This window comes from Pleurodeles waltl, chromosome 6 (assembly GCF_031143425.1).
Source record: "Pleurodeles waltl isolate 20211129_DDA chromosome 6, aPleWal1.hap1.20221129, whole genome shotgun sequence".
NCBI lineage: Eukaryota > Metazoa > Chordata > Amphibia > Caudata > Salamandridae > Pleurodeles > Pleurodeles waltl.
In genome coordinates, this window is record NC_090445.1 from 746,623,963 (window position 1) to 746,650,670 (window position 26,708).

General features: G+C 46.3%; 1 protein-coding gene across 2 annotated transcripts in view; it reads right to left on the minus strand.

Annotated features, from left to right (window-relative positions):
- The window catches only part of ATRNL1 (attractin like 1), a 2,088,076-nt gene that overhangs the window by 1,808,174 nt on the left and 253,194 nt on the right, over positions 1–26,708 (minus strand). For both annotated transcript variants that reach the window (XM_069239275.1, XM_069239274.1), the window contains exons 2-3: positions 10,756–10,839; positions 2,977–3,090 (exon numbers count right to left, since the gene is read on the minus strand). In XM_069239275.1, coding sequence (XP_069095376.1) covers positions 2,977–3,090; positions 10,756–10,839 — 198 coding nt within the window. The remainder of the gene's footprint in view (positions 1–2,976; positions 3,091–10,755; positions 10,840–26,708) is intronic.

The window sequence follows — 26,708 nt, forward strand, 5'->3', positions numbered from 1 at the left end:
AACCACATTTTGAACAACTGTCTTCATTTTATAGTCGGAACTCAGATTTAAGTTTTAATGGGAGAAAATGCCAGGTGTTATCAGCAGCCACAGAACTCCCCTGCCACCAGACCGGTTGTGAAACATTATGAGAATTGACAATAAGGCTGAATTGTCGGGTCTGAAAGCTACGATGAATGATAGTCATAGCCTTAAAAAAAACCTCAGGGGACGATCAGGGAACCAAGGAAGTGTCTGTAGATCGTGGGAGCCATTATCTTTTCTAGTGCCCAAATACAGTAGTGTATCTTAAAGAAATAGTTGATGGTTAAACATCTTTTATAGAGATGCCAATAGATGGATTTCCCACAGTCCCCAGGCGACAAGACCAGGTTGTGAACCACTGTAATGTGTAACTGAGGGTCTGTAACAGTTTCACTCCACCTTGTGTGCCAGGTGAGTCCGCTCACTATGCAAACAACGGTGGGCTTCCTCTTAATGGAGAAGATGGGTGAAAGACTGCATGCATATGTTAAATGTAAAAAAGTGACAAATTTGACCCTTGGGGAACACCTCAGCTACATTTCAAAGGCTAAGAGCTGAAAGGCGAACAATTGGCAGACTTTATCCTGTCTGACAGGAAAGATTTTATCCAATCAAGTACAGAACTTTGCAATCCTAGCCTTAAAATTAAGGTGGAATTGCTGATGGTGTTGAAGGCATCCAACATCGAACATTGTCAAAGACCCGACATCACCTGCATGCCTCTTGGTAGAGATCATCAGTCACTGACAGCACCCGAAGTCCAGCGCAGGTCTAAAGCGTGCTTAACAGGGGTGAAATAAACCATTCCACTCCATAAATTCTTGTCACTTGGTGAAAACGGTTTACTCAAGGAGTTTGACACGATATGGAAGGAAGGAGATGGACTGAAACGTATTTAGGTTATCAGGCTTCAAAATGAGCTCCTCCATTACAGGCCCGATAATCACTCCTTTCAATTTAACCAGTATCCCTCCCATATTTTAGAGACGGTTGAACGGTTGCAATTTCTGGGAATTAAAAACTAGGATACATAAAGAATTTCTGAAATTACCCTCAAAACTGATAATGACATGTAAAGGATGTTTTTAGCCATTTGATGTATGGATGCGAAGCAAGGAAAGTATGTTGTGTGCCTGGGTATGGATGAGAGGAGTGCTATGGTCTTTTTTTTTTATTGCATTCATGTATCCATTTTAACCTATGTAGAGTGAAGTTGAATTGTACCTTTGAATTATAACTGAATACTAAACGAACATGCATTTTTGTATTGAATAATAAATGGAATGAATAAGTAAAACTACATTCTCTGAGCCACTGAAAGTATGTGTATTAGAGAAGTTTCCAGATCATCAAAATAAGGTAGGCTGGGGTTCCAAATTGAATTTTCAAAATGAGTTCCTCCATTAGAGGCCCGATATTCACCCTTTTTGATTCAACCAGTATCACTCCCATATTTTGGGGATGGTTGATCAGTTTTACAGGGTCTTCACTCAGATATGGGACAACTTGTGCTAGGACCCAAGTGGACATGGAGTACATATACACCACCTACGCTCATGACAGCATTGACTGGTATATAGGAATATCTTAGCACATGATGCTGCTGACTGGCAAATGATGGGTCTTACTTAAGTGCATGATGGCATTAAAAGTCTTGTAGCGAATACCAGAGCACAAGAGGGCATTGACTGAAACGTAATGGGGCACACCTGTGCCCTCGATCGTACTAACTTCATGTGATGGAGTACCTATCTACATGAGGGAAATGATGGGGAATCGGTTGGGGATACATGGGAACATGATGACGAAAACATCTTTGAAATTGGCAAGCTAGTATGTGTGTGGGGGGGGGGGGTGGGGGCTCGAGTACCAGCTCATAATAAGCTATTTGCTCTAGTGAGAGCACAAGGTACGCATTCTGATAAATAAATTGTTTAACCGGAGGGGCTTGTGCTCCATATAATCTTCAGCACTGGTGTGAATTAATTTATTTATTTGCAGGTTTGCAGCAAACAGCATTTTACAGAGGGCGTAGAACAAAAGAATTATATAAAAGTATGATCCTTAACCAGAATTGTGGAGTGGGCAGTGGTGAGTTGGTTTACAACATGATGATATAATATTCAGTAAATTACAGCTAGGCACTGGGAGAGCTGATCCTATGACAACTGGTGGTCATGATACTCAAAGAGGTTAAGGGTAAGAGGAGACTGGTGCCGTCGAAGTGAACACCACAGTTTTTGGTAGAGTATAAAGGAAGAATGGTGTACCGAGAGAAGAGGGGGATGCATGAAGCGATACATGGGCTGTGCCAACCAACAGAAACATAGCTGTCAAGTCATGGAAACAAGAGGTTGCTCCCATGATTGCTAATGTAATTAGAAAGTTCTTGTGGTCAGCCGGGCCACAGGTCCACGAAAATAAGGATGCGAGAGAGATTGTTAAAGAGGAGGAAGGATGTCCATTCCACCACCCGCAGTGGCGGTGGGAGAATGAATGGCACATCAGTCGTGTGGAGGGGATCAGGGTGGCTGGATCAGTTGGCTCAATTCACGCTTCTTTGTTCATATTGAAGGAAAGGAGGCCGGGATAGGAGCTAAAGTGATCGGAGATTAGTATTGTCCTTCTGTGATATTTCCTAGAATTTCATGACCCATTAAGCAGTGGGGTTAACAGAAATTACTAGTTAGGTATACATTGATGTTAGGGAGGGTCAAGTTAGTTTTATACTACTGAAATTCACCTTGTGGCTGCTTCAAACCACAGAGTAATCCGTATAGAGTACTGTCTTAGAAAAGAGAACATTGACGGTACTTGTTGGATTGAAGTATGTAAAAACAGTCACATTTTGGATGAACCGTAGAGATTCTCGCCCTGAAACAGAAACTGCTTTCATAGCATGCCACAATCAATGGAATAATGACGAGGAACCCACATTAAACTGACTCTTACCTTAGGACAGCTATCAACGGCGCATAGATGGAATCACCATCATAGACGTACACGTGGTCCCAGCTGCATTCTGTTGCAAAGTGATTGAACCGTAACCGTAATATTGCATTAGGACTGGAAAAAGATTTAAAAAAAAGAACTGTAACATGGGTTAAGAAAAAATGAAAACAGCAACAAATTATCATGTTTACCAAGTAGGATAAGATCAGGATGTCACTAAATGCTATTTACAGCCAACATGCGAGCAAGATATTTTGCTTCAAGAATTACCCACAAAGCATTGTCTAATAAAATTCTAACAAGAAAAAAAACAAAATATTCTAAAAGAATGTTAAAAAAAATATATTGCCTATGAAGCACTTAAGCCCACACTCCCCCTGTGATTTGAAGTGTAACTTTTAACTAAATATCAACACTGAGGCCAATGAATACTGTCATGCTGCTATACTCAGTATACTTATTAACTTTCCTCTGCACTAGGTCTGCGACAGAAGACTAAAAGAGACCACTGGTACACTGAATTGAAATGAAGTATCAAGAAACTGGCAAAACCGTAGAAAGTTGTGGTAACCATACTCATGGTCCAGACTGCCAACATTTGAGAGCGGCAAATGTTGCCATAACATACTACTACACCACAGACCTGCCTCCCGTATTTCCCTCCTAATAATTTCCTCCAGACCTTGCAGCCCTGCTCTGTACTCGCACGAGTTGATACTTTCAGGCTTTGCCAGATTTCGTTTCATAAACTCTTGAGGGTGCTTGCTGACTCTTGAAAACACACACCTATGTTAAAAGTTTGAGAATGTCTCCTATGGTCATAAACTTCATCAGCATGATCCCTGCAAGTTTCCTGAAAAGGCTCAAACATTCAAACGTTTATTTGCTGGAAGAAGTCAAACAAGGTACAGAGATCCATACTCCCAAAATACTGTTTTTATCCTTTGCACATGGCAATGAATTAAGGGTTACTTAGCTTCCCCCCATACGCTTCGCTAGGCCACTGACAAACTCGTTCATAGCTAAAGTAAATGAGAGGCGTAGTTTAAGTCTCATCAACAAAAATCATTGTCTACGGTACAGCAATTGTGAGAACCATTAGAATGTATCCCTGTTCCTTCCCAGCTAAAAGGATGTAATGGCCCAGCAACACTGTAGATAGCAAGGTGGCCGCAATACACTACTTAATACCTCACATACATAGTGCTCATAATGCGACATAAGATAGACTTCATTCTGCCCTCACTTCATTCTGTCCACACAAAGATGGACGACTTTCCCCCACCTTCTACCATTGTCTCCCTAAGCCGGAAAAGCCAAGTTGCCAACCTCCATCCCCTATTTAAAAAAGAAAATACAAACATGGATGCAGTGATTCATTTACAAATAGCATCCTTGGCCACTATCTCTGTACTACCTGAGGATGTTTTACATATGCAGCGCACATTCTCTATAGTACACTTCTAAATAAGTGTGACATGTGCAGACAGGGAAAGTGTACTGTATTACAGTGAATGCACTTCCCGTGAACCTGTACTGTGCTAGGGGCAGCGCATTCATGTGAAATAGGGAGCGACTGCTAGTGAAGGGGATGTCTGGGGGGGGCATGGGACTGCTTTCAGTGTGCCCTCTAAAGGCATGTTTGCCTTTGTGTCCACAACCACAATAAGGCGCCGGCGCAGAGGCAAAGAGATTCCCTCATTTCCATGAAGCCAAGCCCCCATGCAAATGAGAGAAGGCACTCTTGCGATAGCGCTGGCGCTAAATGTGCTATCTGTATTACAGAAGGGGCCACACGAGCGTCTGCAGCCCCTTCTGAAATACTGAAGTGCAACAGGGGTGCACAAAGCGGGCGAACATGCCCATTGTGCCCTGGAGCACTTTCTATAACTTAGCCCCAGATCATTTCCTGTTAGTCCTCCGCAAATGGTGCAAAACTAACATGAGCCCAGTTGCAAGAGTTTTCGATCAACTGATGCTACCACATGGTAATAGAGGGATTTGTTTTACTCTCCCATAGCATAATATGTCACCAGTTGTTTATGCATCAAAGGCCACATGTCTCAGTGAATTCAGTGACTCCGGTTCCAAAAATGTGCAATCCACATGTAGCATGCAACAAGAAATAGGCTTTATTTTTCACTTTTTTATATTAGGCAGTTCCACATTGATGGATTGAAACATATGTTAATTTCTATAATGAGCTTTGACTTGGAATAGGCATGCTCTCGTGTTTTAACTTGTTCAGCCATATTTTGGAATATATGACGGAACAGTAAACATTTTATGACTAATTTTTATATTTTAAAATATTTCTATTTTGATTGCATTTATATTTAATGTGGGGACTTGTAAGTTATGACACATCACCCAAATCTAGAGGGGCTTCTATACTTCTGAAATAAGAGACACAGAAAAATAATTACTAAAAAGTCTGTTCAAATTGCCTGGAACCTGCAAAAGGACTTGAGTAGGGGTTTAAAACATCTCTTCTCCTGGCATTCAAAAACAATCTTATTATATAATTTGCCCTCACGTGCTTTATTTTAAACCGTGTCGTTAACAAATTCTGAGAAGGCAATGCAATAGTACAATTTCAGATGAATTTCTAATGGGTGACATCTCAAATCAGCCCATGAATTGAAGTTTCACGCGTTCCTGATGCCTATTAGACTTAAGTAGCCTGGGAGAATCAGGGTATCAGGGAGATAAAATAGAGTGAATGGTAAATTCAGGCTTTTTTTTCGCTACACATAGACCCTGTCTTGGGAGAAAGGATTAAGGTTTATTAAGCATTGGAGAGATCTTAGCATGACTGTTGTGCAAACTCAGTCTTGAAAACAGCAAGGTACATCATGTTCCAATCGTCCTTCCATGAACCGAGTGAAAGGTGTCAGAGAGCTATGAAAGCTAAGTAAAGCCCCCATGGAAAAGTCACTGTAGATGGACAAAGTAACCCGCCTGAGGGTACTAGAACACTTCCCCTTGCAGGCTATTGCAAAATGAAAGAATCTAAGCAAAGAAAATCTTTGGGCTGGAAGAGGATTCTAGGGGAGGGAGGAGAGAAATGCTGCTGGTTGTTGCACAAAAGGGTCACATCTTCTGGGCATGGAGTTGAAGACCCTGTCTTTCAACTATAGGCAGTACAAGAGCATAAAACAATGTAAAGAAGTCTAAAGGTGCAAGCAAAACATTGCACAAGATCATCTATGTCAGCAAACACAGCAATTTCAGTGCTGACTGTTTTTGCAAAACCCTAGCGTGGAAGTGCTACTTACCTGTTTAGAGACAATGAAGCATTGTTAATGGGGAGTTATGGCAAAAGCGAGGTTATTGGCTAATAAAGGAGGGCAGGCATCAGTTTAAGCCTTGTTCCTTTCAATATATACAGCATCTGACCTAGCACAGAGCTAGAGTTCCATTAATTTGCAAAGATGTGGCTCTTATGTCATGTCATGTGTATTTGTAAAGTGCACGGTCACCTGTGAGGGAATGCTGTTGCTCATTATTATGAAAGGGTGATGTAATACAAATCCTCTAGGGAAGCAAGCCTGTAACAACGGCAAATCAAGGGGTAATAACATAGACCAAAAAATCTGCAGCAGCTGACATTGTGATGCGGAGGTCAACAAATAGCAGTGAGGGTGAAGAAAGGGGACTAAGAATTCAGTGAGAGAAGACAATGCCTCAAAATATTTTTTGTGTGGGGGAATAAGGACCATCATACATGCTTCTAAGTATGGGGAGTCCACCATCAAACCTACCAAGAAAGCTGCCACACTGATGAGGCCCTTCAAGGATTCAAGAAGAGGGTGGTTACTACCAAGGCAGCACGCAGGTCATTCAACCCAGCAAGATGAACAGGAAACCCATTCAGAAGGTAGAACAAGCATTGGTAAAATCAATAGGTCTCGGCAATAGTGAGAGCTATAGGTGTTGGCAATGATAATGCATTTATGTAGGGCTCTTGAGCTGTTTTGTATTGATATACACAAATTTATTAACATTGCCTACTCCTATAGCTCTCGGATTGCCGAGACCTATTGGCTTTGCCAATGCTTGTTCAGAATTGAAGTTAGGCTCTAAGATTACTTTCATATCAAGGAAACCTAGTAGGGGGCACTGTCCTTAGGGATATGCTCATTTTCTCTCCTTTCTGTTTTTGCTCTGTCTCTGCGATGTCCTTTACATTTACTGCTGTGATTTGTGACTCGCTGCACTGCGCTTTAGTGTTCAGTGTTCTGCACTGTTCACTGCACTCCAACCTGCTTGCTGCACTCAGCAATGCACTCTCAGATGACGAGTGAGCCTTGCACTGCCAAACTAACTATACAGTGACCACTGCACTCTCCCTCATTGCTGCTGACTCCATCAGTCGCTGCGCTCTGCACTTTCCAGTGCGCTCTACACTGGTGTCTGCTTTATCTTCCGTACTCTGCACAAACGCATGCGCTCTTTAATACCTGCTGCACTCTACAATCGCTACTGAGCTCTGCGCAAACCACTGCACTGCATGCTCCACTGTAAATCAGTCTGAACGCTTCACTGCTCTCTGCACTACGCACTGGAATCTTTGGAAACACTTATCTGTACTAACTACTGCACTGCCAACTGCAGTATATGGAGAGCACTGCAATAATAGCTGCACTATCTGCTACAAGCTACAGTGAAGAATTTGATGTGCAGTGAGCACGTGAGCTTTGAAGTTCAGATAAGACAAGCGCATTTTTCTGCTTTGTGAGTTATTTACTCTAGTCCATCTTAGTAACTTCTGTTTGGTTTCAAGAATGGCCACGTGGTGTTGCCTCAACAAACACAACGGTAGTGCTCAATCAAAGCAGCACACAATGTATCACGGGTGGGTAGCTTTAGAAGGCTCCACAGAGAGAGTGGGATGGAGGGGCAGGGAAAAGCTGCTCTCTGTGGGTAGTAAAGCCAGTCCAGCGGGGAGCCTGCAGAGCTGGAGAGCGGACAAAGCAGGCGCAGGGAAGGGAGGGCGAGCAAAGACCAAAGGGATGAGATTTAGCATGGAGGAAGTAAAGTGGGTGGCCCAGTGCCCGACGGAGAAACATGGGCAACCTAGCACAATGTTAGTAGGCAAAGGAAAGATCCAGCACTTGCCTGGGGAAGAGTGGGGAATCCAACAGCGGACTAAATGGAAGAAACGGTGCATCAATGTGGATAAAGAGAATGTAAGATCAACATAACTGAACGAAGAGAAAGTTGTTTTAAAAAAAATAAATTGGCCCTCAGCACTAATTAAAACAACAGCACTTCTAATTTGTGACGAAAAAAAAAATTGTCTCAAAACAATGGATGAAAAATGGCTGCTGCATAGGTTTCAAGTATTTAGCCGGGGCTCTCGGAGAGGGCTAAACACCAGAAGAAGCATGACGTATGCATGCTCTCGATAAATAGGGAGATTGAAAAATGGAGCTACGATGATGCCAGCAAATGGGAAACCTATGGGTGGGCTGTAAACTCACTGGGAAGATACAGCATGTCTCAGTTAGTGACAGCTGATGCGCTCCCCTCTAGAGCCAAGACCTAAAAATGGAGGCAGTAATGAAGCAAGTGGGACCTTGCAACAGTGCTTGTGGCCTCTTGTGGGAGGATGTTTCTTCAAAAAGAGAGTATGGCAGTGTAGGGTCAACTATGTAAAGGTCTGTCCACTGCAAGCTCACCAGCTGCAAGGAACATGTAGTAGGCCCAGCAAAGGAGGACAGGAGCAATTCCACTTAATGCAAATAATGTGCGAAAGCATTAATAAGTCGATGCCTTGATGCAGCAGTGTACTATTGTGATACACACATAACAATAGCTATACACCTGGTTTTAGCATGAGAATTTGGACGCTAATAAGGCCCTCTTCTTTACAAAGTAATGTAGTCATCTTAACTTAGGCCAATCCAACAAGGCCTCAATAGAGGAGTTAGAAGAATGACAAGGATTGGTGGATGTAAACTGCATCAGGGAAAACAGCACAATGGGCAAGGGCAAGGTTTCTAGTGTCGCTCGGATGGTCTGTTGTAACACTCATGCGGTCGCCAACATTTTAAACCATTGCCTGCTACTGGGTTTGTATTTTGAAACTTGGCTATTTCACTGCTTCCTAGGTAATTTCGTCGACTTCTAAAACCTTCTCCTTAAATAAATATATGGTTGTGTTTTATTAATAAAGTCGAGTTTAAAGGCAGTTTTAACAATGGATCTCAAGCTGTAAAACTCCCCATGTAATAAGCTGAAAGAGGGCATCTGTTATGAAACAATTAGGGCAAGACTTCAAGCATCATTCCACAATGGAGACGGGCATTTCTAGTCTTCTGGCTGCTTTGGCTGGTGTTAATTTACTTCAATCATCACAAGAAGTGTGTCTACTTCAACTCTGGTGCCAGCATTTCCTCTTTGCATAAAAGACTACCGCCTGTCTTACAGGAGCAATGTGAACTTTTCACATATAGACACAATGAGTTGTTATCTTGAAAAATATTGAGGAATTAATTGCCAACGTTTTTCAGAGTCTGAACACAGTATTATAAAATAATAGGCACCGGTAATTAGTATATGTAAAAGTCTTTAATTGGGTCTATTTGATAATTTCGAATTCCGTGACCAAGGAAACCATTATCCCTTTTTTTTCCAAAGAAACCATTGCCACATGTTAGATGTGGGTTTTGATAGAACTAAACCTACTGTCTCTGGTGTACTTGCAGTGGGCTTTGGGTCCACCCCTTTCAGTCATACGCCACAGACTACAATAATCAAGCTTTGGCTCCGCCTAGTGGAGTATATCCCTCTCACCCGATGCCATCATTGGCTGTGAGGGTGCAGCTCTCTGCCTCCAATAGAGTCCTTGCAATGAACCGTGTGAAGGACTCATTTCAAAGGCAGGCCTAGTTGTCAGCTCCTCAGCGCTCTGTCTCTGCTCCCTCCACTTTCTCCTCGTGTGCTTGCTCCTGCTGGCTTCTTCCTGTCCTCCATCCTTCCCGAGTGTCTTCCAGTTTTCCTGAGAGTCAGCCTCTCATTCCTCTCTCTTTACCGTGAGCGTCTCCTCCCCCTCCGCTTTCTCCTGTGTGATCCTCATTCTTACCTGCTCCTGTTTCTTCGTCCTTCCAGTCCTGTTTTCCGTGCCTGTTGTTCAAGTTCTTCCCAGCTGGAAAGGCTGACTGTGCTAAAGTCTCTCTTACCTTCATCACAGCCCCTTTTTACTAGAATGCCAAATGACGGACTGGAGAAGGGAGCCTTTGTTGTTCTCCTTTCTACGTCACAGACACGGAAGGGCTGTAATGGAGGCCCACTTGCCATCCAAACTTCATTTAACATAAAACCACAAAGAGGGGTACATTGAAGGTAATGGTGCTTTTAATATCAATTACCATTTGGTTTTTCAATTTGTCTGGCTTTTCCATGCATACGTGCATGAGTAAGCACATTAAATCCAAACCTATTGACTTTGCCAGTGTTAATTTATGCAAGTCCTCTTACTGCTTTTGGCTAGGATCTCCCTATAGAAATACCATAGGCATACATACATAAGTCACCACTGCTTCTTGTTTTCCAGAAGAGAGAACCCCAAAACTTGTATTCCTCCCTATCACAGTCCTATGCAGAATACAACTAAAACTTCCTCTACAAAAATACATTTTGGCTAATGTTTTCTGGGTGAAAAATTCCATATGTTCACATAATGCCCGTCATTTCACCTATTTGCTTGTACACGAATACATTTCTACACAAGGCTATTGTGATAAACACTTTTATTAGGTTTTGTGTACTTACTATCCTTCAATTAACCAGGAGCATTTGGTTTTATATTTATAATTGATTGGTCCATCAGTTAAGTATCCAGAAGGGTCGGTCAACCTAGAAGGCAAACACAGATGGCAAAATTAGGCCTCAGCATAATTAAAAATTAGGTTAATACATGTACTATAAAGTGTCAACATAAATGAAAATAAGTACATTGGTAATAATGCATGCAATCATTTTTTGTAAGGAAAAGCTATTTACCTATAACTCTAACTCAGTCAAAGAAATGCTTCTAAGAACAGTTAAATAATATCTGGTCCCCAGAAGTAGGTGTCGCTGGTGACCACTGGAACAATTCTTATAGCGTACTGAGCAGTTCTTCTACAGATGGCTCCATCAGAAGATATGCAAGGTAAACAAGAGACGGCATGATATAGTCCCATGTTTAGTCTTCTTGAGAAACCCGGAAGTGGCACCAGAAGCCGCTCGTAGTGGGGTGAGTCTGTTTTGGCCATGGGCAGCAAGGATGGCAGATTACTGTGGGTGCAACTCCTTGTTTCAGATCCCGAGGACAGAGAGTGTGTTTCCAATTCTTGAGATTTTGAAGATGGAATCTAGCAAAGCCACAGCCAGGGCGTTCCTTTGATGTTTAGGGTTCCATCAAGAAGGGAGACCGGGGAATTAATTTCTACTTATGCAGTGGTCTCTTTATTTTAATGTAGATAGTCTCTTAGTTTTTTTATCCCCATTTGCAATGATCGAGAGCGCAAATGTCAATACAAACTTAGCCTGATAGTAAGCAAACTTCCCAATTCCCTAATAGGCCAGACCCCACTCCATGCAGTTGGTTCACTTGCCATAATGAGGTGTGTTCAGTTTATCCAGGAGCAAAGGCCTGGTAGGTATCCCACAGTTTGACCGGCCACCTGAAAAGACAAACTGTTCTCTCTCACAGCAATTGCACTGTACTCATCTTGAGTATTTATACTGTAGAATAAGAGTATTGACTGGGCGTGTATTGTTCATCAGTTCGATGGAAAGGAGTGAGTCGTTGGCTTCGCTCGCTTTGTAATGGAATCCCTATCACCGAGGAATAAATTATCAAAGCTCACCATGCCCCCGAATAATGCTCAGGGCATGAAACAAACCATGCGCGCGCGCGCGCACGGCGCGCCCAGCTTCCTGTTCTCGATCAGTGCGCTTGATAAACCAGGACACCCGCCCGGCTGCTTCTGCGTGTGCTCATTAGTGCGAGATGGTTAGTGATCATATACTAGAAGTGCAAAGTACCCCGTATCGCAAATCTAGAAATGGCGCCATGTTTGATGCAGCAGGGCCTCTTACAGCTAGCTATGCATCCTGTCAAACAGCACTTTAATAGAGTGCGCTTTGCTTTTATCGATTCTTGCAGATGCGTGCTTAAAAATAAAGGAATCCGAGGGTGTAAGTAGGTGAGCAAAACAACTTGATAGCATGTCTACTGCAGAGATCGTTAGGCAGCCCGCATAATTTTATGGGGCAATCCATCTTCTTATCCTTACGATGTCGATACAACACGATCCGTTAAATTGGGAAAACAGAACGCCCGTAATTTAATGTCAAGAGGCTCTTTCATTTATCTTGAGCATTATGTAAATGACTAGTCCATATTTATCCGTTTGCATTGGTCATTAATAGGATCTCGATGTCTCTTCCACGTGCCACCTACATGACGGTGGCCACTCGCAGGTGCAGCTTGAAAGTTTGAAAGTGTATTTTCAGCAAATAAATTAGTAAATTAAAAAAAGAGGCGCCCAACCATAAGTAACCCGGAGAGAATTGATTACACTTTAAAACGAAGAATTACGAAGTGGCCACACGATGGCAGCATTGGATAATTTATCTTTTAATGTCCACGTGATGGCACCATTTAAACGATGCAGGATCGTGAAGAATCGTTGTTTAGGGCTTGGATCACCCTACGTGTAGACATTTCTGTCAATACAAAGAACTTAAAAGGAAATTTAACATAGTTGAAAATAACACCGTATATAGAATGTTGTTGGTATTACTTGTGGCATCCCTGCAGGAGATAACTTTTAGTTACGAAAAAGGAATGAGATGAAATTTGCTACATAACATTGATAACAGTGTGCACGTGAACGCTGTAGTGTCGCGCCCGTGACAATGGAGGGGCCCGCGGAGAGGGAGAGACGCAGTCTAGTCTCTCTCCGCGGGCATTTTCGGGAAAGGAAGTGGCGCCCCATTGGTAGAGAGGTAGGTGGGGGTGGGTTTGTTAGGTAGGGTATATAAGGGGGGTGGAGGGTGGGGTCGGCCCTTTCTCAGCGCCGACGCTAGGTAGGAGGGAGTTTTAGTTTGGAGGTCAGGCAGGTGGTTGGGCTGGGGAGTTGGGACGCAGGGCCAGGCCGGCAATTTTTTCATTAGCAAGCAGGCGCCCCGCCTCGCGGGGACGTTTGAATTCTTCCCTTTGTTGACCTCAGAATAAAGGCACTGCGGAGGGTGCGGGCGGCGGTTTTTCAGGGGGAGCGGCTCCGTTTTTGGCAGAGCAGCAGCGGGGGACCGGTGAAAGGCGGCCCCACCCCCAAGCCAGCAAACAGATAGCGCGGAACCGCGCGCTCGCGGGAGGCGGCCCCCCGGGGGTTTTTTGCCTCGAAGGCACAAGAGAAGTCAGCGCATAACCGGCAAGGCAGGCATTGCCGGCACCGACGCGCGGGGCCCCCGGGGCCATTAACGAATTTTAGGCCACGCGGAAGGGCCAAAAAAAAAAAATATATATATATTCTTGTTTGCACACCAGTTTTCTGGCCAGCATATAGGACACAGCGGACACCTCCCCCACCCCCCCCCAAGGTACGGGACAGCACAGGGCGTACCAGAGCGGCCTGATATTGTTGGGATATATAAAAAAATATATATATATATATATTAAAATATATATAAAAAAAAAAAAAAAAAAGAGGGAAAACAAATATATACATACCCACAACATGGCCTCTGGACACGACGCGGAGGCCGTACGGGCCGCACTACGCGTGCTAGGCGAGGCAGGGAGGGTGGATTTGCTCAGACCTGGGGTTTTAGAGCAGGCATGGGTGGGGATGACACGCCCCAGTGGGGCGGCATCGGGGCGGGTGGCGGCCGCAATCGCGGCTTGCGAGTCACAGGACTCCGAAGAGGAAGAAGGGGACGAGACTGTAGCTCCCGGGCAGGCCGCAATTACGCAGCAGGCCCCTCACGGGACCCAGAGCCCGCTTTTGTTTGGAGGGGAAACCCAGGTTTCACGGGATGCAGCGGCAGTTAGTTTGCAAGTAGGCGCGGGCCCAGCAGGTGGCGCGGGCCCCAAGACGGGAGGGGAAAAAGACGACAGCCAGGACAAGGAGGCAGAGCAACCCATAGCGGGGCCCAGCGGGGATTTTGCCCCTTTAGATTTGTCATACAACAGGGGGGAGGCCCCCAGCTCGGGTTTTTTCGGGGCGCCCGTCAAGAAAAGAGGCAAATACGCCGGAAGGCACAGGGGCGGGCCAGGAAGGGCCAAGGCAGCGCCCCGCCAGGCCAGGGGCGGTAAAGTCAAGGCAGCTCAAGGAACGGGGACCGAGGGGGACCTGAGCCCGCACAGGCAGGCGGCCTGGGACCAGGCTGAGACGTGGGACTTAGAGGCCAGAATAAGGGAACAGCGCAAGGCAGTGGCGGAAACGGAAGCCAGGTGGGCGCAGCTCTGTAAGGACAGGGACGAGGCACAGGCACGTAGTGAGCTAACTTCAAAGTTTAGAGAGGCCAAGGGACAGGCGGGGCCACAGCAACCAGGACAGGGAGAGGGTACCTGGGTATGGGTGCCACAGGCAAGGGGAGAACAGAGACAAGAGGCTCGAGCGGCCGAAGGGGCAGTTGGCGCTGTGAAACCCGGTGACGCAGACGGTCATGGGGTCAGGAGGGCTGCAATGCCAGCAGCGGAGGTTGGCAAGAGACGGAGTACGCTAACTGGGCGCAATACGGCCCAATCGCGTTGGCACGAAGCTTTGGAGGGGTCTGCAGCGGCCTTCTCCACACGAGGGACCAAGGACGCCGTTCCGATGGCACGCGCCATGCGGCTGGGGAAGCATGTACGAGTACATCTGACAATACTAGAGATCTCGGGCAGCACAAGGGCCAGTGGGAAGGAGAGGATGAACTGGAACTGGACTATGAAGAGGAAGGGGATGATTGGGAGGATGGCGAAATACGTGATTGGGAGGTGAATGCGGTTACCAAAGGGGGCGGGCGAGGGCGCAAGAGCGGCGTAACCTCTTCGTTGTCTGTTTTACAGGTGGCACCCCCGCCAGAAGGCCCCGTGGGTGGTCGGCACTTTACGCCGCGAGGCAGAAGCCTAAAAAAAATACCAAGGAGTCTGGCAGACACCACCGGAGGTAAGAATTGGTGGTCAGTGTGGGGTGAAGGGAGTGGTATAATGAAGGAAGCTAACACAAAAAGGTCCATTGGGGTAGGTGATGGGTCGGTGCTAGAGAAGGCAGGTGATAGCGACATTCAGAAGTCGGTAGAGAACAAGGCCAAAGAGGGCACCGCCACGAGCGGTACGGCGGCGACGGGGAAGGAGGACACGGGAGAAAAGGTAGTAGAGGACAAAGAGGGGGGAGGCCTCAGAAAAAGACTGCCATACATGGGTTTAGCCATGCCGCTGGGTTCGCATGTGGCGGAGAAAACAAAAAACAAAATATGGAAACACCAATATGTAGACGTTTTTAAATTGCTACACAGGGACATACAGGCAAAGGAAGGGTCCAAGGAAGAGGAATGGGAGCTAGCGCGTAGACCCCGAGTGCCGATAACAATGGATAACTGGACATCGGCTTTTTTGATATTCGCCAGTATATACTGCGAGAAATATCCGGACATGGCCATTGCACTTTTCAAATACATGGATATAATTAGAAAGGCACAGATGCATTTTGGAGGTTTTGCATGGCTTAGTTCTGATGAGGAATTCAGGGCCCGGGTGAGTGTTAATCCGGAGAAACCGTGGGGGGACGTGGATCCCGAATTGTGGATGCAGTGGATGGCATCGGCGCAGACAGCGGCGTCCACTCACACAGCGAGTGGCCTGCCAGTGACTTACAAGCCCTTTCAAACTCGCCCCGCCCAGGGAGGGGCGGGAAATACTACTAAAGCAACAGGGACAACGGCAGGGGCTTGTTGGAACTTTAACAAAGGTTTTTGTTCCAGGGCACAATGCAGATTTAAGCACGACTGCTCCAAGTGCGGGGGCCGTCACCCAGTCACCCAATGTTTCTCATTGTCCAGCCCAGCTGAACAGTGGAGGGCTGCTAGAGGGAGAGGGGGACATGGCACTCCTGCACCAAAAGGGGCCTACACCAGTTAGACTGGAATTTCTGTTACCATGGTTGCATAGATACCCAGACAGGGATAAAGCCCGTATACTCGAATGGGGTTTTAGAGAAGGTTTTAGAATAGGTTACCAGGGCCCCCGGCAACGCAGATGGGCTGACAACTTGCGGTCTGCCAAAGAACGCACGCAGATAGTGCATGACAAGTTAGCAAAAGAGGTAGCTTTAGGAAGAATAGCGGGCCCATTCGCTGGGTGGCCAAGTGACACTCTTATGATATCCCCCTTGGGAGTGGTACCCAAGAAAGCACAAGGAGAATTCCGGTTGATTCATCATTTGTCTTGGCCGGAGGGGACGTCGGTCAACTACTTCATTGCCCAAGAGGACTCTAAAGTAATTTACGCATCAGTTGATGACGCGATAAAGTTAGTTTTGAAATGCGGCAGGTTGGCGGAATTAGCAAAATGCGACATCCAATCAGCTTTTAGACTGCTCCCTATTCATCCGGCAGATTTTGACCTCTTGGGCATGCAACTGGATGGCAACATATATGTGGATAGGGTGCTGCCCATGGGCTGCTCGATATCATGTGCCCTTTTCGAGACTTTCAGCACCTTTTTACAATGGGTTTTTGTAAGGGCGAGTGGTCATAGGTGGGTGACGCATTACCTAGACGACTTCCTATTCGTAGGGCCAGCGGCATCTGGGGCATGCGGGAGTGCCCTGGACGCTTTCCAAAATCTGACGCAACAGGCAGGTGTGCCTTTGGCACCCGAAAAAACAGAAGGCCCAGTGCCGATTTTAACATTTTTGGGCATTGAACTGGATACACAAAACTTGGTCGCCAGGTTGCCAGCGGAAAAAGTGAAGGAAATACTTGGTTGCTTAGAGGAAGTGCGCACTTTGCGTAAGATGGACTTGAGAACGGCTCAGAGGCTGTTAGGGTATCTCAATTTTGCGTGCAGGGTAGTTAGGGGAGGGAGAACCTTTTGCAGGCGATTGGGACTTTCCATGTCAGGTGCGGTACTTCCACACCACAGGATACGAGTATCATTGTCATTACGAGAAGACATTAGAGTGTGGGAGATTTTTCTGAGACATTTCAATGGTGTGCCGATGTCTTTTGGTGAATCGGACACGGTATGGCAAATACAAATTTTTTCAGACGCAGCAGGAGCGTCGGGCTTTGGTCTGTATTGGGACGGGAGGTGGTGTGCGGAGAAATGGCCGGCTTTGTGGATGCAGCAAGGGAGAAGCATCGCGTTCTTGGAGTTTTTTCCCCTTTTAGTTGCGCTGGCAGTGTGGGGTCAAGAATTAGCAAACAGGACAGTGGTCTTTCAGATAGACAATATGGCAGTGGTAGAATTGGTCAATAGACAGAGAGCAAGGGACCTCAGAGTGTTGCGCTTGTTGCGCCAGTTCATGTTGTTATGCCTGTCACTGAATGTTATTTTTAAAGCTGCACATATACCAGGGATATACAACGAGATTGCAGACTCACTATCTCGTTCACAGTGGCGACGTTTCCGCGAACTGGCACCTGGAGCGGACCGGAGCAAGACTGTGGTCCCGGCAGACATCTGGGAATGATGATCACGGGGCTGGTGGAGATGTCATTGGCAGTGTCTACGCGGCATAGCTACAGAATGGCATGGTTGGAATTTCAATCCTTTGAATGTTTTTGGGGTAACTTCTGGGTACAGAGTTTGCCTATGCTGGAAGCCAGGACTAGACGTTTCGTGCTGTTTTTGATCAGGGAGGGTTTATCTCCAGCTACTATCGGGGGGAAACTGGCCGGCGTGTCGTTTTATGGTAAATTGTTTTTTGGCTATGATCCGGCGCGTAATGACTTATTGGGCAAAATGCTGAAGGGATGGAGCAGAGTTAGGGTGAGCGGAGACAAGCCAGCCAGGGAGCCCATTACGTTTGAAATGCTGGTAGAAATGTTACAGGTGTTACCAGTTTGTTGTAGGGATGAACACGAGGCGGGTTTGTTTAGGTTATGCATGTTGTGGATGTTTTTTGGCGCTTTTAGAGTATCAGAGTTGTTGGGGGTGGGGAAAGAAATAGGTTTAAGGAGAAAAGAAGTACATGTGCATAGAGACAGGTTGGGGATATGGTTAAGACGATCAAAAACTGACCAGCTGGGGAAAGGAAAATGGATATGGTTGAAAAAGGGGGGTTTTGTTTTAGCTTGCCCTTTCGAGGAATGGGTTAAGTTTAAAGACAGATGGCCAGGGACAGGTGAATCAGGTGTTTTCATGCATGCGTCGGGGAAGAAGCTAACGAGTTACCAACTTTTACAAGTTATGAGAATGGCGCTGGGAAGGACAGGGCGGTGCGCAGGTGATTATGGAACGCACTCTTTTAGGATTGGCGCTGCAACAGAGGTGGCGCATTTGGGATGGGACTGGGCTAAGATCAGGGCCATAGGGTGATGGAAGTCGAGGTGCTGTGAAAGATACGTTAGGCCGTGAAGAATAAAGTACGGACAGAAGAAGAAAATAGGGGGCGGGAAGGTTTTCTTGTATACCTGGGCATTTGTTACAATGTTTTTTCTTTATAGGTTGCGTGGCTGGGCCAGAGAAGGGAAAGATGACGACATGGTTGGTCGGCCATTCGTTTGTACATTGGGCGGCAAAATTTGCGGAGAAGCAGGTGTACGGCAGATCATTGGGACTGCCCAGCAGAAACCACGAAGTGCGCTGGTGGGGCAAGAGTGGTATGAGGTGGGGGAGCCTGCTCCCGTTTATCACGAGTAACTTGCCGCATTGGGGGTGTCCAGATTTGTTATTGATACATTTGGGGGAAAATGATCTGGTGAAGCTATCGGGGCTCACGTTGATTCAAATGATGCAGAGGGATCTGGAACTTTTAAAACACAAACTATGTGGAACATGCTTGATTTGGACGGAATTTGTGCCAAGAAGGGCTTGGAGAGGGGCTCTCAATCACGGAGCCATAGAGCGGGCTCGGAAAAAATTGAACAGAGCTATGAGGGTTTTCTGCTGGGCACAGGGAATCAAAGTGCTGAGTCACGGGGACATAAAAGAACAAGTAAAAGAGTTGTTTCGTGATGATGGCGTACATTTATCTCAACTGGGCAATGTGTATTATATTACAGAACTGAGATTGATGTTAGAAAGCGCATGGGGTACAAATTTGTGTACCAAGGAATAAGAGAGGGTGGGGCAGCGAAACGCCTCACGGGTTTCCCTGGTTGGCAGGAGATGGGGGAGGGTGGAGAGCCAGGTGCGGGCTTGTCCACCCTTCCAGGGGGAAAAACAAGGATTTGAAGGATCAGAGCGGGGAGGGGTAGGCTACAGGCAGGGAAGGCATGGGAAGAATAGGGGAGTAGATACGTAAGAATTGAAGGGAGAGATTTTAAGGAGGAAATAAAAGAAAAGGAATTGTTTAAGTTAAAGTCTGTTAAAGGAAATATAGTTAAGTTTTGAGTAATGATGTTTAAAACCTGTTCTAATAAATGACCTTTTACACCAACAAGAGTGTCACGCCTGTATGTCCCGAAATGGGGACGCGAACACTACCATGTTATTCATGCCGCAAGGGGTGTTGCGGACGCAACCCCTCCTTGTGTGCGATTATGTTGTGGCCCGTGGGTCACGTGTGAAAATGTAGTAAATAAGGCGTGGCAAGCGGGAGTGGTCAGAATAGTAAAATACGGAGTAAGGGTGACCACAACCGATGCGCTAACGCCGGAAACAATAATACGCAGTGTTATTTGCATTCTTTGCAGCGCTAGAAAGCGTGGACGCGACATTGCACCAAAGGTTTTCGTGTTTGTCGACACAACACTGGCGACAAGGGAACTTCTCCCACTCACATCCACTCAGCGAGGCGGCCGCTAGCTACACCACGTACCACGCGGTGCCCGTGCTTTGTCGTCTGCTGCCACCCGGCTCCAGTCCAACAGCAGTACCAACGAGGCAGACAGGCTCGGGTTTCAGGCCAGCTCCAGTGAATCGGAGGGATGCTGCTGGCCACGCCCCCTCCCTGGGCTTGCCGTGTGTTACAGGTACGAGGCCCTCCAGCGCCGGGAACATCTGCTGGCCACGATCCCACCTGGTCCTTCAGATTTCTTAAAGGCACAGCGCCTTATTACATTAGGGACATTGAGAGAGTCCCATAAGGGTGCCCTGCCAGGCTGTTCCACCATCACAGGCCAAGAACAGTACCCCGGTGCAGTATTAACCTCAGCACACCAGGCTGTGCCACTACAAAGACCTTGTGCCACACAACTGACAGAAAGTTAGCCACTGGGCGCACAGCAGTTGCACAATTAACTCCATACCCCCCCATAGAGCCATTCATAGTGGAGGGTGCCCCGCCTGCACAAGCCTCCAGGTGGAAAGACTGTGTGGGAGACTAATGGTCTTCTTCGATGCCACAAAGATAGAAAATGCACAGAAAAGAGCCATGCTAGTGCACTTAGGAGGGACGGACATACATCGCATATCCAAAACGGTAGTTGAGGCAGAGCCGAAGATGCACTTGACACTCATTACAGCGCTGTATGCACATTTTGCACCAATGGTCAATGTCGACTACGAGAGGTTCATGTTTAGGCAAGTCCGGCAACACACAGAAGAGTCCATTGATATGTTTTACATGAGACTTAAAGAACTTGCCACTACGTGTGAGTTCCACAATGAGAACAATGAAATTAGGGGGCAGATCATTTAGGGGTGAGCATCATCCAAACTAAGAGAAGAATCAGGACGCTCCCTTGTAGACATCCTGATGATGGGGAGGACAAAATAACTGTTGAAAGCAAGAGCAACCCATATGGAAGCTGATCTCCAGAGCCCGGTTAAAGCTGAACAAGCTGCAGCAGTCATGCTTGCAGCCTCCAAACCCAGACCTCAAAGAGCAGCGCAACAACAGAGAACATGCCGGAGATGCAGAGGGTCACCCCATCCCATGTCCAATTGTCCAGCCAAGGGTAAGAAGTGCACAGGATGCGGAAAACCCAATCACTTCATCAAAGTATGCCGCTCAGGGAAGGGTGTACCTGCCCAAACCACCGTTAATACTGCTCTTGAAGTACAGTCCCGCTGCAGTGACATTGACGATGACGAAGAGGAGACACAGGTGGTTCATTCCATTTTCACTGTCAGCACTGGTAGACAGAGGAACGAAAGACTGCCCAAGTGCAAGGTGCTAGTAGCAGAGTGCCCAGTTGTGACCATAGTAGACACTGGTGCGTCCATCAACGTCATATCACAGGTGACACACCAGACCCTAAAGCTGCTACCACCCCTAACGCCAACACACAAAGTATTTGCATATGTGCAAGTCTGACCACTCACCGTGAGAGGAAGGTTCTGAGCTCCCATCTCTCATGGTCTCACAAAACTGATGCATACGTGTATGTTGCTGAAGAAGGTCAGAAGCCCTAGGCATAGTGACTTTCACATTCAGCGTCAACATTGAGTCTCTCAGTGATATTTTAGAGTCATTCTCCCAACTCCTTGAAGGTACAGGGTGTCTAAAGAACAAGGAAATCACCCTACATATAGGTCGGTCGGTCCAACCAGTAGCTCTGAGACAAATAGTATTCCACCTCTGACCCCTTGTTGAAACAGAACTAAAGAAATTGGAAGCTGCAGGGATCATTGAGAAAGTAGAAGGCTCCACACCAAGGGTATTCCTGATTGTAGAGGCCAAGAAACCTAAACCTCCGGGGGAAGTTAGGATTTGTGTCAATATGAGGCTACCTAATGTTGCCATAAAAAGAGAACCCCACCTTACTCCTACTATTGATGACTTCATAGGAGAGCTGAGTGAAGCAAAGTGGTTCTCAAAGCTCGATTTAAGGCCTGGATACCACCAGCTAGTCCTCGCGGAGGAGTCTAGGTATATCACAACATTCTCCACCCATGTCGGACTTTGCCGTTACAGAAGGTTAAACTTCGGGATCTCTAGTGCAGCAGAAGTTTTTCAAAATACCATACATGAGCAACTGAGAGACCTGGCAGGCGCCATCAACGTCATTGACGATAATCTGATCAATGCAAAGACCATTGAAGAACATCACACCCAGCTGAAGAAAGTTATTTGGCGCATCCATGACTGTGGCCTCACCCTTCATAGGGAGAAATGTGAAGTTTTGAAAAACAGGATACAATTTTTCGGCTACACGTTCTCATCTGAAGGAGTTGCTGCTGACCCGACAAAGTTGCAGACATTAAGAACGCCCTCCCCCCAACGAACATAACAGAGGTCCAAAGCTTCTTAGGCATGGTGAACTACTGTGGCCGGTTCATCAAGGATCTCCGGTCGTTAACACAACCCCTGAGGGATCTGACCAAAGCCACCACGGATTGGTCATAGGGTCCGGCCCAAGAGGTCGCGTTCAAGGCGACAAAAGAGGCATTATCTGCAGACATCACACTGCGATACTTCAACCCCCAATGAAAGACCACCGTGGCCGTGGATGCCAGCCCGACGGGGCTGGGTGCGGTGCTCCTACAGAAAGTTCAAGCAGAAGAATGGGCCCCGGTAGCATACGCGAGCCGATCCTTGACGGAGACTGAGAGAAGGTACTCACAGATTGAGCGAGAAGCGATCGATATTCACTGGGGGTGCAAACATTTTCATTTATATGGGTACTGACACCCATTCATTGCCACCACTGCCACAAACTGCTCATTCTGTTGTTTCATGGCACAGCCTCCAAGCCGCCCCGTGCATTGAAAAATGGATGCTACAATTGCAAGAATACAATTGCGAGGTCGAGTATCGCCCTGGAACAAATAACCCAGCGGATTACCTCTCAAGACACCCTAGGCCCGCCACCCCCACTGAAAAAGGCAAAGCTCTAGAGACATAAGATTATATGAGGTGTATGGTGTAGAGGTCAGGACACCTTCCCATCTCAGTGTATGCTATACGGCAAGCCACTCAAGCAGGTGATGACCTCCAGACAGCCTTGCAAGCTATGAAGACTAATACCTGGCACACCAGACAGAAACAGTGGAGTTCACTCACTCCAGACGTGCAACAGACAATAGAGGGGCTGTACTGTGTTCGATAAGAACTGACAGTTAGCAACATGGGTGTCTTCTCTGAGGGCACCGGCTAGTGATTCCATCCAGCCACGCTAGCAGAGTGGTCCAATTAGCTCTTGCTGGCCACCAAGGAATGGTGAAAACCAAGAGCCGACTGAGAACCACAGTGTGGTTTCCAATGATCGATGACCGAGTCGAAGAGTTCCATTGGTGTCAAGCAACGGGGTAACCTAGTGTGTCTGTCCCCATAGAGACAGAGAAACGACCTCACAAACCCTAGATATCAGCCAGCCTCGACTTTGGGAGCCTGATGGCAAGCATATGATGGTACTGATTGATGACTATACCCGTTACTCGGAAGTGGAACTAGTCAATGTGCTGACAGCGGCTGAAGTGATACTGAAGCTGGAGAAGATATGTGCCACCCATGGAATGGTCACAGAGATAAAAACCGTCAATGCTCACTCATTCCAAGGGAGGGAGTTTGCAGCATACCTATGCTCTCTTGGCATAAAACACAGAAAGATCACACCACGATGGCCCCAAGCCAATGGGGAGTTCGAAAGATTTATGAGGACCCTGAACAAAGTGGTCCGCATTGCATCGACCAAGAGCAAAGCATTGGAGCCAGCAGTGTATTCCTTTCTCAGTGACTACCGTCAGACCCCGCATTCGACAACGGGAGCTGAACAGAGTCATATCTCGATGGGACGCGTTGTGACAGATGTCGTTCCCCACCATGAGTCCTGGACGCCCGCACTGGTGGACGGAAATCTGGAATATTCCCAGAGGAAGCGATCTAATGAGATGGCAAGTCATCACCGCGAGCCCGTCATTCAAACGTGCATGTGGGAGACTGAGTCCATGTATGGGACAGTTCCCCTGGCAGTAAATTCCGACTACCATTTGAGGATCCCCCCTGGACTGTTACTAGGCACCAAAGATCCCTTGTGGTGGCAAAAAGGGGATCTGAACAGATTGCTCACAACATCTCATGGTTTAAGAAGTTTCAACCTCCTTTGATGGTGCCTGATGAAAGCACAAAAAATGATTCCTGTCCAGCGGAGTCTGATGAAGCGTCTGAGGACACTGGATCACAGTGACCTTGCCATCAGCCTCGGAGAGCTGGTGTCACCTGCTAGACAGGCTTCTGAGTCATCATACAGCTTAAGGAGCAACCCAGAACCTTCGACTAGATTGCAAGATTATTTGGTGTAGCTGAGTTGCGTAACAAAATTGACGACACTGAATTTGGCCGCTGGTCTGAAACTGTTCGTTTTGTGATTTTGGGAGGGATGTAGCGTTGCACCTGTGATGAAATGGGGAAGCGAACACTACCATGTTATTCATGCAGCAAGGGGTGTTGCGGACACAACTCCTCCTTGTGTGTGATTATGTTGTGGCCCGCGGGTCACGTGTGAAAATGTAATAAATAAGGCGTGGCAAGCGGGAGTGGCCAGAATAATAAGATACAGAGTAAGGGTGACCACGACCGCTGCGCTAACACCGGAAACAATAATACGCAGGGTTATTTGAATTCTTTGCAGTGCTAGCAAGACAGTGTGGACGCAACATTGCACCAAGGTTGTCGACATGACAAACGCGCCAAATCTGATTTGTGTTTTTTTTCTCATTTTTCAATCAGAATACACTTTTTGTGTAAACAACTCAAAACCTTTTCTGACCATCAACCTTGCTGGCTGCTTTTTCGATGCTCTGAATAGAAATTGGCCTTTTCTAGCCACTGGCCCATAAACGCTAACACCACCTCACTAAACCCTAAGTTTGTATTGCTGGAAATTCACAACATCGCAAAATCCACTTGTGGGATAACATTCTAACAGTGTTAATCAGAATGGGCATTTACGCTAGGAGGTGGATTCTTAGTGCACCAAGATGGACACAAATCTTATGGGAAATGAGGTGCTGTTTTTTTTATTTTTTTTTAATCTTATTTATTGTTTTGTTAACTACAGTCTTTTGGGAAATCCCATCAGTAATAGCCCATGAACCTTTAGAGAAAAAAAAATAGATTGCAGACGGTCAATGAGTCTGATATTGGAGTCACTATGAATGTCCTCATCAACTTAAAATGAAGGGGGTGGGGGCTATAAAGCACACAAATATAAGTTAAACACCTTTAATCCCACATCGACAGATGTTGTCCCCCCCTTTATTCCGTCTCTCTTCTGTTACACTGTAAAGGGTGTGCAGAAGTCGCAGTCTGTGTTTCCCAGTAACTGAAAACAAATTGTAGGACACAGGGCTGCAGCTGGGCCTCCTTGTAGGTATCTATTACCCTTCATTGGCTTTACCCTATTTCCTCTTATAATGGATCGCAGAAGCCACCCCCACTGTCCGCTTACCCGAAAAGGTATTTGTTCCTAGTCATTACATATCACCTTTCATTGCTCAGGCAGAAGGGTCGACTATATGCTCTTTGTCAGAAATGTATTTATCACATTCATTCCTTTCTTTCTCATTTTTAATGCTCTTGGGTGCAAGGTGAGGAAAAAAAACTGAATTTTGTGCTTTTCATTTTGCAGGACTTTCTAGGTCTGGCCTTTGAGACAGTTTCAGCTGCCTCGCCATGTTGCTTTCACTCACCTTAGCAAGCAACTTGGAGCAATGGGTCAGCCCCTTCTTATTCAATTGGCTCCCTTCAGTTAAAGTGATTGCACAAAGCCCACTGATCTAGTACCTAAAATAGTTCCTTTCTTTTCAGTAACAACGCTGGTTCAAAGTGTGCTTTAAAAAAAAGTATTTTTACTTTAAGTTTAGATACTGGGCATTTATTTTGCCTGCACTTTAGGTGCCAGGTAGGTAGAATAATAATAATAATGTTAATGATAATAATAAATATCACCATGATAACAATAACAAAAAATAATAAAACAAAGCATCACTAGTAAAACAGCCACATCAGTGAGTTTTTTTACATCTACAAATCTTATTAAAAGCATATGCTGGCCATGTTTAGGTGCAGCATGTGGTGTGGCTTGGTTTCTTCTTTTTTCTTTTTCTTCCATGAACTTCCAATAATATATGAACCACTGTGCCAGCTTCCAAAGGCCAGACCTACTGGATTTGCCAGTGCTTGTTTCATTCTTGCTACCCCCAAATCCAGTCCTTATCGCTCAGGTCCAGGACCAGGAAAATTATAGTTGAGCCCACAACTCCCTATAGTGGAGCCTCTAGTCAACATATTGCTGTGACGCTCAACCACATGTACGAGTCCTTGTCCAATTAAAGCACCTCCAGCTTGCTAAAAATAGGGAGAAGCCTTGCCCTTAACTCCCTCTAGGAGCCGTAGAACTCACAATGCGTTCTCAAGTTCTTCTATTGCACTCCAAAGCTTTATGCATTTTCACCATAAACGATAGCTGTTTGTCCACAGTGGTGAGGTTAAGGCCTACCTGCCCCTGCAGCAGCACTATTCCATCCACTGACTGCAACTGCACCCTTCTTGCTCTCTAATTGGGTAGCTCTCGCATTACGTTTGACAAAATTACTCTCAATGTGGAAGATTAAGCTCTCAATCAAGACAGCTGGGACTGGGTCTCTGCTCGGGACCATTGGGCTTTCCGATGAAGTGTATTTAATTTTCATTTTT